Source organism: Mauremys reevesii, linkage group 6, assembly GCF_016161935.1.
Source record: "Mauremys reevesii isolate NIE-2019 linkage group 6, ASM1616193v1, whole genome shotgun sequence".
NCBI classification, from domain to species: Eukaryota; Metazoa; Chordata; order Testudines; family Geoemydidae; genus Mauremys; species Mauremys reevesii.
This window is the reverse complement of record NC_052628.1, coordinates 4,534,958-4,549,048: the sequence shown is the minus strand read 5'-3', so window position 1 is coordinate 4,549,048 and position 14,091 is coordinate 4,534,958. Positions and strand designations below refer to the sequence as shown.

Below are 14,091 nucleotides of genomic sequence, written 5' to 3'. Positions count from 1 at the left end.
AAGGCTACCCCCTATTGGGATAGGGGTTACGATTGGAAATGCACAGATTTTGTTATCTTGAATGCTGAAGGCTCTGTCGTTCTCAACCGATATCGATTAGTGTTCCCTTTACCTTTCCTTCCCAGCAGCAGAGCAATGCAATATCTGTCATGAATCAATGTCATTCAAGAGGTAGGCAGTAGGAGCTAATACCACGGCGTGTGCGGTCAGCCTGCCCTCTTTCCTCAAATGGATTAGTTCCTCAATTAACTCTGCTCTCCACCAAGCCAGAGCCTGGAATCTAAATCCATCCTTAAAGCCAGCTCTCTAAGACGCGCTTAATGCTACCACATCAGGGGGAATATCATGCTGCATCAGGCTTGAGATGGAAATTCTGCATTAAACTGCTAGTCTTAGATCACTGGCAGAACTACATACTCTAAATAATGTTTATTCCGGAGAGTTGCTTGTGGTTTACAGGAATCCTACCTGTTGGCTAACGTATATTAATATGATAGCACAAATAAAGTGTAAGTGTTTTCTGCATTTTGAGGTAGACAACCTAATTAATGTCTACACAGAAACCCACAAAATCAGACAGACCGTAAGGAATCAGGAAGTCTGAGTTCCTCCCTAGTAGTACAGAATAAAGTCTTAGGACTCTTGTGCACAAAACCATCTAGTGGCAGAAACAAAAGAGGAACAATTAGCGAGAGGCAGAGGTTGGGCCAGTAATGATCAGGCCATTTTTTACATGGCCACGTGAAACTCTGATTTGACTGCTTGTCCCACTCTCACTCCCTATGTGTGACAGCTGCAGCAGTCTCTGGATATCGTGAAAGAGTTCCCCTTTGCTACTCAAGAGTGAGCCCTCAGGCAGATTTAAGCAGCAGCAGCACACCTCTAGCAGAATTCCATCAAGTTCTTGTCAATATCTCAGGAGAGGTGGGATTAGCACAGGGGAAAGTGGGAGAAGACAAGAGTCCTTAGAGATCTAACCAGGTTACTACATTTAATACAGAACAACATCAATATTTTGTCAGAGGACAGCTCCTCTCCCCCCATCTCTCTCCTTCAAATCCCACTTTTTCCCCATGTCCCTTCTATGCAGCTGTTCGATATCTCCTGCCTGCCCACAGTGCTGCTGTGTTTTGGGCCAGGGAAAGTGAGGCAGAGAGGGCCATCAGGAAGGCAGAGATGGAGTGTGGGGGCATTCATGCCCCCCAGGCTCCAGGAAAGGAGAATTTCCTCCCCAATAGTAGACCCGCTCAAAGAGTAAATCGTACAATATCTCACAAAGCAGAAAAAGAAATCTCCTGCAATGCAGTTGCCAGCAGGAAGGTGCTAGCACCCAATTATTTCATGCAATAGCTCTGCTGTTACTAGTACTAGGATGGCTCCTTGCTTCAAGAAGAAAGGACCATTTCTGATTGTGTTAGGAGATGATATCATTGAACTACTGTAGCTCACATCAAAGGCTACTTTGTGACACTCGCTTCTCCTTTTGGGGCTGTCTAGCATCAGCCACTGAATGTTTTAGAATTAAGAGAAATGTCAGCATGAGATCTAAGCTCGGAGGGAAAACAATTGCAACTAGGACAGTAGATAATTTATCTAGTGCTGCTGCAATTGAGGTCACTTCTATCATGCAGTCTTGCAATAAAATTCCGAACAAAAACAAAACCCCTCAAGACTGCACCGCTGAGCACATGGATCTCCATCTGATCATCTGACACTAGGTCACCTCTGAATTTAGCTCATTGCATCCAAGTGTCTAAATGAGGGAGATTCTAAAGGGAAAAGGTTACATGCTGAGGGAAGTGGAAAAAAGGTCTTAATTACACCAGCTAAGTCTCCATTAGCTTGCCTTCTAAATTTGATCCAGAGAACATACATTTTCACACCCACTGAAATCTCATTCTTATTCTAGAACCTACAGCTTTGTATATACATATCTCCTCTCTAGGCTTCACTAAAAATCGTCAAGACATCCTCATAGCAGATCAGATTCAGATATCTAGTCATTGCTCGTAATTCTCATTTAGTGAAGACTGTCAATAGCTGGCAGAGACGTTCTGTAGTACATTACTGCAACTGCAGGCAGTATCTTTGGGGACCATACTGTGTTAAGCATATGGATGGTTTATGGATGCAACTCCAGATAGGGAGGATTGCCATAGCTCCACCAGAAACTAAGACTAGTGTGTGCGCAAGGGGTGATTATGGGGAATCACTCAACTTGTAAACCGCCCCCCCGCCCAATCCTTGGGAGGTGTCGCCCCGGGGAGGCTCGCATATGCTGTCTCAAACCGAGACCAACAGACGAAGAAAGGACTTTTGATATAAAAAGGCTGGGATTAAATGGAGCAAATGGACAGAACTTTTTGTCCAAGGGGGCTCCCAACCCTTGCAGAAGGGGTTGAAAAGACTTTGGCCTACTATGGCCTTGTAAGACTGATGGCCTCTGGTAAGCTTTCAGCATGCATACAGGAACTTTTATAGTTTTTTTTTAATAAGTTTTCACTGTAATGCTTTTACCTTAAGAATAAAGGTGCTTGCTGAGAAAGAGCTGTGTGGTAACTTGTACCTCTGGTCATAGCCCTTGGAGAGACAGCAAGGCACAGGAGCCCTGAAACTGTGACCATTACCATCCAGTCCCTAGAGGTGATGAGAATTCCTAGCCATGCATGAAATTCTGTGTACCTTACTTTTGCTTCTTTGTGGTAGGGTCGAGAGCAGGTGAAAGAAATTTCTAAACCCTATTACATGGTCCAAATCACAACCACCAGGTGGGTGAAGGAAATCAGGGTGTATTGGAGTCAGCAAAACTCCTGTGATTTCTCACTCACCTACATAAAGTTCCATCTTGGAACTCAAATAACTAGCTCCATTTCTAAATTTTACACAAATGCTCTATTATTTACACCACCATTTGATCTGAAATGTGGGTAGGACAAACCTAAGATACTGATGAAGCTTTCAGCACAGAAAAGGAATTAAGAAAGTGAAGTAGCCAAACAGGTGGCCTATGCATCATTAAAACAATACAGAATTTTATGGGAATCACATAGGGAACTGCTGTCTTCCAATGGATATCAAACTCTGAGATTTACCCTTTGGGATTACTTTGTTCTCCTTTTTCACCTTATCAAAGCCCTGTCTTGTTCTCATAGGCTTGAGGTACCAGCTCCATTTGTTACACTTTCTGGTGAGGATGTGCTGAAAACACCCTGTGAATGCTTAGGTGCCCATACATTGACAGCAGTGTTGAAGAACACCTCATTATCAAGTGATTTACAAATAAGAGGCAAAGTCCCTGCCCCGAGGAATTTACAATCTGACACAGTGATACAAACACAGCAGGAGCGTCAGAATATATGTCAAGCAAATATAGAAGAATTAAAGTATTATCAAGGCTATAATTTCATTAAGGGTCAGGGTAATAAATCATAAGTAAATGTTTGTGGTTTATCACCAGAACCAGGTGATATTGTTTCCATGGAACTAGCTACAGCCCATTTGTGTGTTTTTTAAAATATGGTCCCACAGTATTTTTACTTGAGAAAAAGCTAAACGTTTTACTGCACTAGCTATGTTCAAGCCAACCCCTGCCTTTGAGGAATTATCGAAAACTCCAGTGCAACCAGGAGGCTCTTCCTATTTTTAACACCCATTCCTGAGCACCGACATTCCAGCTACCATGCTTCTGTCATAATGGAACACTCTTCCAAATATGGAGGACATCCAGTGGCTGGACAGGTTAATGATTTTCAGTACAATCCATCTCCCAGGATGTAGCATACTACCCGAGCAGCATGCCCAACCACTGCTGGCTCTGGAAGTAAAAGTTGTGTTCATGCTGAGTTGGTATTTTGACAGAGCTCATTTGAACCAGGATTCCCAAAATGTGCAGGTGGTTACTATATGTCCGAATATCCATAGAGAAAACAGACAATGGATTAGTCTACTGTCAGATCAAGGGACTGAGTTTGACATTAGAACAACCGACTATGCTTTAACAATGCCAAAAAATTTTTTTTAGCATTGTTAAAGCTTTAAAAAGGGTTAATGCCACTATCCTTTTGGCACATCCGCAGTAGGACTAGAATCCTGACCTCTAAATGGCCCATGCAATAGCTGTGCGAGGAAAGCTACTGAATATTTATATAGCACTATAACTTTGCCTGGAGCATTGAAAAGATTAAAAAGACAAATTGCTGCCCTGAAGAGTTCAAGACCTACACCAGACAGAAAATGAAGGAGAGACAAGAGAAGAGGCAGGGGAATGAGGGTTGAAACAAAGGCCTGGTCTACACTAAGGGGGGGGGGGTGTCAAACTAGGGTACGCAAGTTCAGCTACGCAAAAAGCGTAGCTGAACTCGAAGTACTCTAGTTCGACTGACTTACCCGTCCAGACGCGGCGGGGTCAAACTCCGCGGCTCCAAGGTCGACTCCGTCACCGCCGTTCGCGGTGGTGGAGTTCCGGAGTTGATCGGAGTGCGCGGGGAGTTCGAACTATCGCGTCTTGATTAGACGCGATAGTTCGAACTCCGAGAAGTCGAACTCACTGCGTCGACCCGGACGGTGAGTATAGACCTATCCAAAAAGAGGTGAGCCACACTGAACTGTGAGTACATCTTGTAAGTCTGACAGTTTTTAAAAGTAGAGGCAGCTGACAAGGATTAACAAACAGCTCCAATGGCTCAAGACATCAAATTAGTCCCATTCTGCCCCATGTCAATTAACATTCCTCCTAAAATTCTTGGCACAGCCACAAGCAAAGATTGGAGGCAAACGTGTGTTTGATATCTGTATCTATCTACCTATATCTATATGATGGACCATATTTCTACCAAAACTCTGTTGAAAGTTCTCCTCAAAGCTCTCTCTCAATTAGTCTGTCCGATGTGCCTGCTTAGTTAATACTCAAACTTAAGTTGTGGGAGTCCCTCCCTCCTGACCTACCAGAAAGGATGGTGTCACTTTTCGGCTCTGAAGAGTTGTATCAAGGTGAGATAAGTGTTTAGTGCTGATAAAATGCTATGCTTATGAAAGTTATTGGGGATGAAATCCAGCTGCTGTCTTGAATTAAGCTGATGCTTTATCCTAACAGTGCATTTGTTTGCATATATGAATGAGCCCACCAGACACATACTTGCTTAACTAAGCAGGCACAGCATATACACTAGTGAAGGGCTATGTCTGAGGAGAAATTCCACCAGAGTTATGGTAGAAATATGATCGTCAGACTTGTCAAGCAAATGCACTGCTGAGCTAAAGCCTCAGCTTATCTCAGGACAGCAGCTGGATTTCACCCCAATGACTTTTATAAGCCTAGCATTTTATTAGCACTGAATATTTATCTCATCTTGATGCACCTCTTCAGAGACAAAGGTGACACCATCCTTTCATAGAACAGAATCATAGAATATCAGGGTTAGAAGGGACCGCAGGAGGTCATCTTAGTCCAACCCCCTGCTCAAAGCAGGCCCAATCTCCAGACATATTTTTGCCCCAGCTCCCTAAATGGCCCACTCAAGGATTGAACTCCCAACCCTGGGTTTAGCAGGCCAATGCTCAAACCACTGAGCTACCTCCTTGAGAAGACCTTCCAGAAAGGGAGGGACTCCCCTAGCTTCCATTTTAGAAGCCCCAGCGTAGTAATAGAAAGGAGGTCCCTCTTGAGCAACTGGTTGTCTGTGGCATGGTCAGATTTGTCAGCTGTTTAAGAAGTTGTCTTAACTGACTGGAGTGCTCCAGATAATAACAGAGACATAGATTCATAGATTCTAGGACTGGAAGTGACCTCGAGAGGTCATCGAGTCCAGTCCCCTGCCCTCATGGCAGGACCAAATACTGTCTAGATCATCCCTGATAGACATTTATCTAACCTACTCTTAAATATCTCCAGAGATGGAGATTCCACAACCTCCCTAGGCAATTTATTCCAGTGTTTAACCACCCTGACAATTAGGAACTTTTTCCTAATGTCCAACCTAAACCTCCTTTGCTGCAGTTTAAGCCCATTGCTTCTTGTTCTATCCTTAGAGGCTAAGGTGAACAAGTTTTCTCCCTCCTCCTGATGACACCCTTTTAGACACCTGAAAACTGCTATCATGTCCCCTCTCAGTCTTCTCTTTTCCAAACTAAACAAACCCAATTCTTTCAGCCTTCCTTCGTAGGACATGTTCTCTAGACCTTTAATCATTCTTGTTGCTCTTCTCTGGACCCTCTCCAATTTCTCCACATCTTTCTTGAAATGCGGTGCCCAGAACTGGACACAATACTCCAGTTGAGGCCTAACCAGCGCAGAGTAGAGCGGAAGAATGACTTCTCGTGTCTTGCTCACAACACACCTGTTAATGCATCCCAGAATCACATTTGCTTTTTTTGCAACAGCATCACACTGTTGACTCATATTTAGCTTATGGTCCACTATAACCCCTAGATCCCTTTCTGCCGTACTCCTTCCTAGACAGTCTCTTCCCATTTTGTATGTGTGAAACTGATTTTTCCTTCTTAAGTGGAGCACTTTGCATTTGTCTTTGTTAAACTTCATCCTGTTTACCTCAGACCATTTCTCCCATTTGTCCAGATCATTTTGAATTATGACCCTATCCTCCAAAGCAGTTGCAATCCCTCCCAGTTTGGTACCATCTGCGAACTTAATAAGCGTCCTTTCTATGCCAATATCTAAGTCGTTGATGAAGATATTGAACAGAGCCGGTCCCAAAACAGACCCCTGCGGAACCCCACTTCTTATACCTTTCCAGCAGGATTGGGAACCATTAATAACTACTCTCTGAGTACGGTTATCCAGCCAGTTATGCACCCACCTTATAGTAGCCCCATCTACATTGTATTTGCCTAGTTTATCAATAAGAATATCATGCGAGACTGTATCAAATGCATTACTAAAGTCTAGGTATACCACATCCACCACTTCTCCCTTATCCACAAGACTCGTTATCCTATCAAAGAAAGCTATCAGATTGGTTTGACATGATTTGTTCTTTACAAATCCATGCTGCCTATTCCCTATCACCTTCCAAGTGTCACACCACACATGAGTGTCACACCACAGAATCCCATAGTACACTACACTCCTTTGGCAAGCTTTCCCTTTTTTAAAAATCATCATCCTGTGTTAATGCAGAGACTCACCTAGTTTCACTTGAAGTGGGGATGGTTTATAGTTCATGGCTACAGTCTCTCCCTCCCTTGTATCGCAGTCTCTGTCTGAGATAGATGCAGCTGTTGGATCCTGTTAAAAAAACCAAACAAACAACCATCAGACATGGCTTAGCAAACACAGATATGCCGTCATTTCTCTAATTTGCTGCTGCTTGAGACCACCCGCATCCAAGTTTGGTAGGACAGAGAGCACAGCTGTGCGTTTTAAATCATTTAAATCCAGAGGTTCTACAGAATGGTGGAAGCCATTTAATAAGTTTAGGGCACTATTTGAAAAAATCAGTTTTCAACAGGCTTAGATGATAGATCATCCAAGATACTGGAAAGATAATACAGAGTTGTTCCGTCACCAGTTCAAATCCAGCCCAGATTGGTAGTAACCCAGCCATTACCACCTAATGGCTGTTTGGTGACCTGTGTGAAATGCCACTGTAGTTTCAGTCAAGTTCCTAGCTGACATATCATATTCATGACTAGCACTCTGGTGGCACACCTCAGGAAGGCCAAGGATTGACGGGACATGGAGATTGAACTCCTGGTCCCTGCATGACAGGGTGTCAAGAAGCCTTTACTGCCTGTGCTGTACCCATTTTGCAGATAATTGAGTAAGTCAGTCTGCAGCACCTTGCAGCAGCACTGAAATTCTCTTAGAGAATCCTGATGTCCCATCCACCAGGCCCATTTGCAGAAAATCCAGGCGGTATTGTATGGTATAGTTTTTTCCACACAGGTTGCTAATTCGCACAATCCCATCACTAACAAAAGATCTAAAATCCATTCACTGCAAACTTCAAAGCTGTTGAAATCATCTTTGTAGCAAAAATTGCTTTTAATAAGGTCCATTTCTTTCCATCTCAGAGCTACAAACTAAGCTGAATACATTTGTAAATTAGAATTTACATCAGACAGAATTACATGGGAAAACACGTGCCTAATATTAGATCCAAATATTCCAGGGATACTAAATACTGGAATATGCCATTTCAGATAAGATAGTTCTTTTCAGACTCTCTATTTCTTGAAATATGCATTACTGAGTTTTGGGTTTTTTTTAACCAACCCCCCCCCCCCCCCCAAAAAAAACCCAAAAAAACCCTACACAAATTTGGCACTTTGGGACATCTGTTTCCAAGAAACTAAGAAGACTATCAGTTCAAAGAAAGGGGCTGGTATATAAAAGAGGATCCTTTAGTGAACAATTCCTTTACGCAATGTCAATAGCACTGAGCTGAATACACACCCTTCTGCACAAGGTTGCCCTCACTGTGCACAGAGTATGTTATGCCCTCTGAATAAAGCGTACTCATGAAATAAAAGTATGTCAGTCCATTCAGGATCAGTCTTAATAGAACTGGGACCTTCTAGAAAATTTAAGCTGGCAATATTTTACCAAGACACTATTTATTTATGTTCTCTCAGGAATCATTGCTTTTTACTACTAATAGTATTTTATGCTTACAGTACTTTTCACCCAAGGATTTCAAAATACTTTACAAATAAAGCTGTATAACACAAAACTTATTTTACCTTCCACTAATGCCACCACATCTGGGAAGGAATGTGGCAGCTGTTTAACAGCCCACAACAGTTTAGGACAGGTAGTGACGATAATATAGTCTCCAGTTTTGTTAGGCCCAACAGAAGTATCCAAATGGATTTTAGGAATGACATGAAGGTTGAAAGTTCTACTCTTATGAAGAGAGACATCAGATCTTTAATAACCTTAACTGGTCCGGGCCTGTTTTACAATCACAACTGAAAGGCTGATTATCTGGATAACTTTATAAAATAGAATTGGTCTTTAAAATCCACCTACCCACTTAATTTGGTCGTGTTACAATGCATGTTGTGTGGCAGGTCATTGACTGGAACACATGGGTTATAAAGATTACTTTTTCACAACTCAGTATCCCAGTGGTACCAAAACCGATGCAAAAGGGAATATATGACAGGGGTTCTGATGAAATATTCAGCTTTGCAAAGCTGCTGGAGAGTGATAGCAAAACTTTTTACATTAAAAGCAGCACCATATCTGCTCAGTGTAGAAATTAACATGCTGAGGGAGTAGGAGTTCTCCATGTGCAACCAACAACCAGTTTGCCATTGAAGTGTGCACCTTGCAGGGGCGGCTCCAGGCCCCAGCACGCCAAGCGCGTGCTTGGGGCGGCATGCAGCAGGGGGCGCTCTGCCGGTCGCCGGGAGGGCGGCAGGTGGCTCTGGTGAACCTCCCGCAGGCGTGCCTGTGGAGGGTCCGCTTGTCCCGCGGCTTCGGTGGAGCATCCGCAGGCATGCCTGCGGGAGGTCCACCGGAGCCGCGGGACCAGCGGACCCTCCGCAGGCACGTCTGCGGGAGGTCCACCGGAGCCATGGGACCGGCGACCGGCAGAGCGCCCCCCGCTGCGTGCCGCCGTGCTTGGGGCGGCGAAATGGCTAGAGCCACCCCTGGCACCTTGGTCTCCCCCGGCGAAGGCTAACACTGGAAATTAGCTACCCAGCATCAAACTGGGAGGGCCACAAAAGGAAGTCAGTTCACAACATGAACAAACTAAGGTTTAGACTGAAAACTTTTCCATTTGCAGTGTTTTCAGATTAGTAGGTCAATGGTAGATTGACAAGAGAACAGGCTTAGGAGATGGGGCTCTCCGTCTGAACAACAGTCCCTGTCTACATCAAGAGCTTCAAAGCACATGTCCAGCCTTCTCCCCTCTAAACTTAAAACTTAAGGAAAACTGAGTCAAAACAGTCTGAAATACCTGCAAGCACATTGAAATACTACCACATGCTATTCTAATGGACTTCGAGTGTGTTTGTTTTTTTACAGAATTCTATAGATCGAGGCAAACATTCTATACTCTGATTTTGAAATGACAGCTATGCTGTGTAACTGATTGTAGGTCACATGATATTATTTCGGTTTGCTGATTGGGATGAGCACAATACTTCTAATCAGAAGGAAAACTTGAAGCCCCTGTAAGGGCTTCAAATCTTTTAGAGGGGTCATCTCAGGGAATTTTAGAAAATGTTAAAGCCTTTTGATTTTCGAGCCATCTAGTTCTTCATTCCTGGGGTGAAACAAGTCAAGCTATGGCAAGAATTGTTGGCTGGCAACGGAGTTTAATTTGAAGTTCTCTCACAACATAATTGTGGGCGCACACAACTGCAATATCCTAATTGTGGGCTCAGATTCTTGAGAGGTTCATTTGTTTACTTCTCTGGCAATGGGGATATAAGGAACCTTATCCTCTTGCTAAGCTAAGCAGTGTCCTAGCCTTACAAAATATGCCATTTCTGGACAGTTAAAAATTCATTTTTGCAAGCTTTTGTGAGAGTAACCATTGCTTGAACATTCACTGAGAGCAAATACAGAAGGGGCAATGAGACTGGCTGAAACAAACCTTTTTTCAGGTTTTTAAGGAATGCTCAGGGTTCTCCCTCCCCTCCCAGTATTTAACCAGCTTTATTAAGAATGCAAGCTCTGCCATATCAGATCAGACCAATGGTCCATTTAAAGTGACACTATGCCTCTTACTGTGGCCAACATGGAATGCTTCAGTGGGAGGTGGAGAAAAGAACCGATGAACCTCACAAATTGTGCAATCCTGTATATGGGACAACAGAACTGTGCCGTGGGCATTAATATGCTATTAGGATACCTTGTAAAGTGCATTCTGCTTTCCCTCTCCTCCTCCCTTGACATCCTGCAGGCCTGAATGTCTCTCCTACCCTCCACCCCATGACACCTTCAAGAGAGCGTCCCTGCACCGGGACATCAGGCTGACAGAGTTCCCATCATGTTTAGCTGTCCACTTTGAATGCTGCTAACTTGTGTTTTATTTCACTTAACACTGTATTTAGCTCTGTCTGCTCACACGCTCCAATCCTAAGCAGCAGCCCTATTTAAGGCAGTCGAAAATGTAAACATTTCATCGCTCTGCTCCCTTTGGTAAATATTTTGAACACTTGGGAATTTTTTATTTTGATGAGAAGATGGGGAGAGCTCTCCCACCCTCAAATGATAAAGAAAGGAATGATCTGCAAAGCTTTACCAATTACTTTACTCAGCAATTCAGAGATGCTAGTTTGATAATCAGAGGCTGATTCATCGTGACCCAGTTGCTTATTAATGTCACGCAGATCGTTTCCACCTAAAAATAGCTGGATGTACTTGCATACAAGACACTCTGCCAGCATATTGTAAGCGATTTCACACTTGTCTCCATGAGCGACCAGTGGAACAGAGAGCCTCTTTGCTTCCAAAGGCTGTTCTCCTGGGCTCGTACACTCTGCAAACACACACAAGGCGGGACAGGTGAACACATTTTGCTTAGCTTTGAAACCATTCAAACACTGAGTCTGAAAATTCAGCAAACGTTATCAGCTTCTGGTTCTGTTTAGGAGAGAATGAAAAAATGGGCAGAATGGCAAAGAAAAAACCAACCCCTATACAGAGTGCCCACTTATGCCAGCTCAGCTTTCAATGGGCAAAGGAGTTTCTGCCATACTGATTGTGTTGCACAAGGTTCTTTTGAGCTAGAAAACAACCCCCCTATGAACACCTGTGCTTTCTGTTACTCTGCACCATATGCTCAGAATGCCCTTCCCAAACTCATTTACTAAGTACCCACCCATGCAACAGTCAAATCCCTCCTAAAAATCAATTTCTGCAGCATTATATTGAAAGCTCTTTGGGGCAGAGAGACTCTTTGGGCTGTGCGCACACATACGTATAGTGCATCACACAATGCGCCTCTCAGTGTTACTGCAACACCAGTATCAAACGTATTACAAAATGGAGCGCTCGCACTGTAAGAACTCCGGACCCACCAAGATGTACATCTGTCTAAATGAATAACTTCCCTTCCTGAGGCAGGTTACCTCTTTGCTTGCTTGCCAAGTCTGCCATTTAGATTTTAAGTACTTTGGGACAAAGATAAGAACTCTGTTTTCTGTGAAGCACCGAGTACATGTGGGGTAATAAAAAAAACAAAACAAAGTGAAACCAACTTACCCTTAGAAACAATCATGGGTTTAAGTGACAGGCAAAAGGTTCGAGAACTCATGCTATAAATTTGTGAAGCCAAGTTCTAGCTTTAAAAAGCTTCTCAACCCGTAGGCAATTCACTAATCTCCATTAGCAAGCGTTCAAACCGTCATATACTCTCAGGCAGGGGTAATCGATTATTTTTTGTCAAGCTCCAGGATTTCTTGGTCAAGGTATTGTCAAGGTCCAAACTCCAGAGAAAATAATACAAAAACAATAATAATCTGATAATAAGAAGTAAATAAAAAGATGCTACGGTCCATTCAAAAGCATCTGGCTGCCCAGATTTGGCCCATGGTCTGCCTATTGACTATCCCTGCGCTCAGGTATCACAAGCAAATACTTCCTGGCCAGGCAGGAGGGGAGCAGTCATGAACAGAAGAGGTTTGGATTTTATACAGCTCCAGCATCATGTTTTTTATAAAGGCTGCTAGATGGATGCGTAGGTAAGCAAAGGGAGAATGGAACATGGAACAGAATGGTTTAGGGAGACCGGTAATGAGACAAGCTTCCACCTCTAACCAAATGAAATCCAGACCCGGTCAGCATTTACTGTAACCTGTCACCACTCAGCAGTTACTGTACCCTGCTAAGGGGCCTGTGACGCCAGGCAGTCTGTCTGGTTTGAAGTGAACAGACGTTCAAACGATAAACCAACTGGCACTCTTGTCGGCAGAGTCAGGCGTGCAACAGAAATGCGACTCCCTCGTCACTCCTCACTACGATCCCTCAGAGCACGGGAGGTATTGGCAGAGTAGTGTCAAGAAAGCGTGAACTGCAAAGGCCCGTGCTGTGGGTAAAGAAAGGACTTCAGCTTTCAGAGCTTCTCCACCTGGCAGGTTTCAAATTCTTTTGTATAAATATCAAGTGGGCGATGCTGGCCAGGACATTAGGGTTACCCCAGAGCTTGGGGAAAAAAATTCAACACCTGCCTTAAGGCTAAGCCTACGAGCTCAGGTGAAGGCAGTCATGCTGCAATGCCTCTTCCTCCTCCTTGTGCTTATTTAAGTTTACATTGGTACATCTTGACTTCCTCCTAAAACACAAACTCTGTCCCCAATTAATGCTCCTTCGTCTCCCCAATACATCTATTAATGCTGGGCTCTCTCCTGCTGCTGCCCCGGCTATCCCTCCGGTACCCAGCTCCATTCCTCATTCCCTCTCCCAGCCTGTGAAAATAGCAACAGCCCTGGGATACTCGGTAATGCCTCCAGCCACTCTTTGCCTCACTCCAGAGGCAAAGGTCCCTCTTTGCCTCACTCCAGAAAGAGCCAATGGCTCCTCGCTCGACTCACCCAAGCAAACTTTCAGCCTACCCTGGGAGAGTCAAATTTTTCAAATCCTGCATTAACCTCCTGTGGTGAGACAGAGTGGCCTCCCTCCACGCTGGAAAGTGAGGGACTACTACACTCCCCATTGTGGGCAGAGCTAAATCTGCCCTCCCTCCCCCACTGGAAGTCCTGGGGTGGGACAGGAAGTATAAAAGGAGTGCCTGGAGCTCAGTTGGGGCTGGAGCACTGGAGGGAGCAGATGTCTCTTCCAGGGAGCTGGAATCTCAACCGGATCCCAGACTAGATCCCGAGTAGAGCTACACCCTGTGGCCGGAGGAGACAGATAAGTACCCTGAGGAACTGCCAGGACTGCCATTAGACCGCCATCAGACGAGGAGCTGTGGGGATTGCCAGCAGCCGAGGAGACAGAGAGGACCTTTGGACTACAGGGCCCTACACACAGACTGCGGTAGGAAGTAGCCCAGAGGAACCAGACTCTAGTCTAGTTCTGCTGCCTCAATGCAAGTCAGTGAGTTGTGGTGGGATTCTCCGCTGGCCCAGTGGCTGAACACTCCGCCTCTGTTAGGGACCTGACCAGGGACCTGG

At 44.4% G+C, this 14,091-nt stretch overlaps 1 protein-coding gene across 3 annotated transcripts in view; it reads right to left on the bottom strand.

Moving 5' to 3' along the window:
* FAM219A (family with sequence similarity 219 member A) overlaps window positions 1–14,091 on the bottom strand; it is a 138,320-nt gene that overhangs the window by 46,147 nt on the left and 78,082 nt on the right. For all 3 annotated transcript variants that reach the window (XM_039543629.1, XM_039543630.1, XM_039543631.1), the window contains exon 2: window positions 7,144–7,243. In XM_039543629.1, coding sequence (XP_039399563.1) covers window positions 7,144–7,243 — 100 coding nt within the window. The remainder of the gene's footprint in view (window positions 1–7,143; window positions 7,244–14,091) is intronic.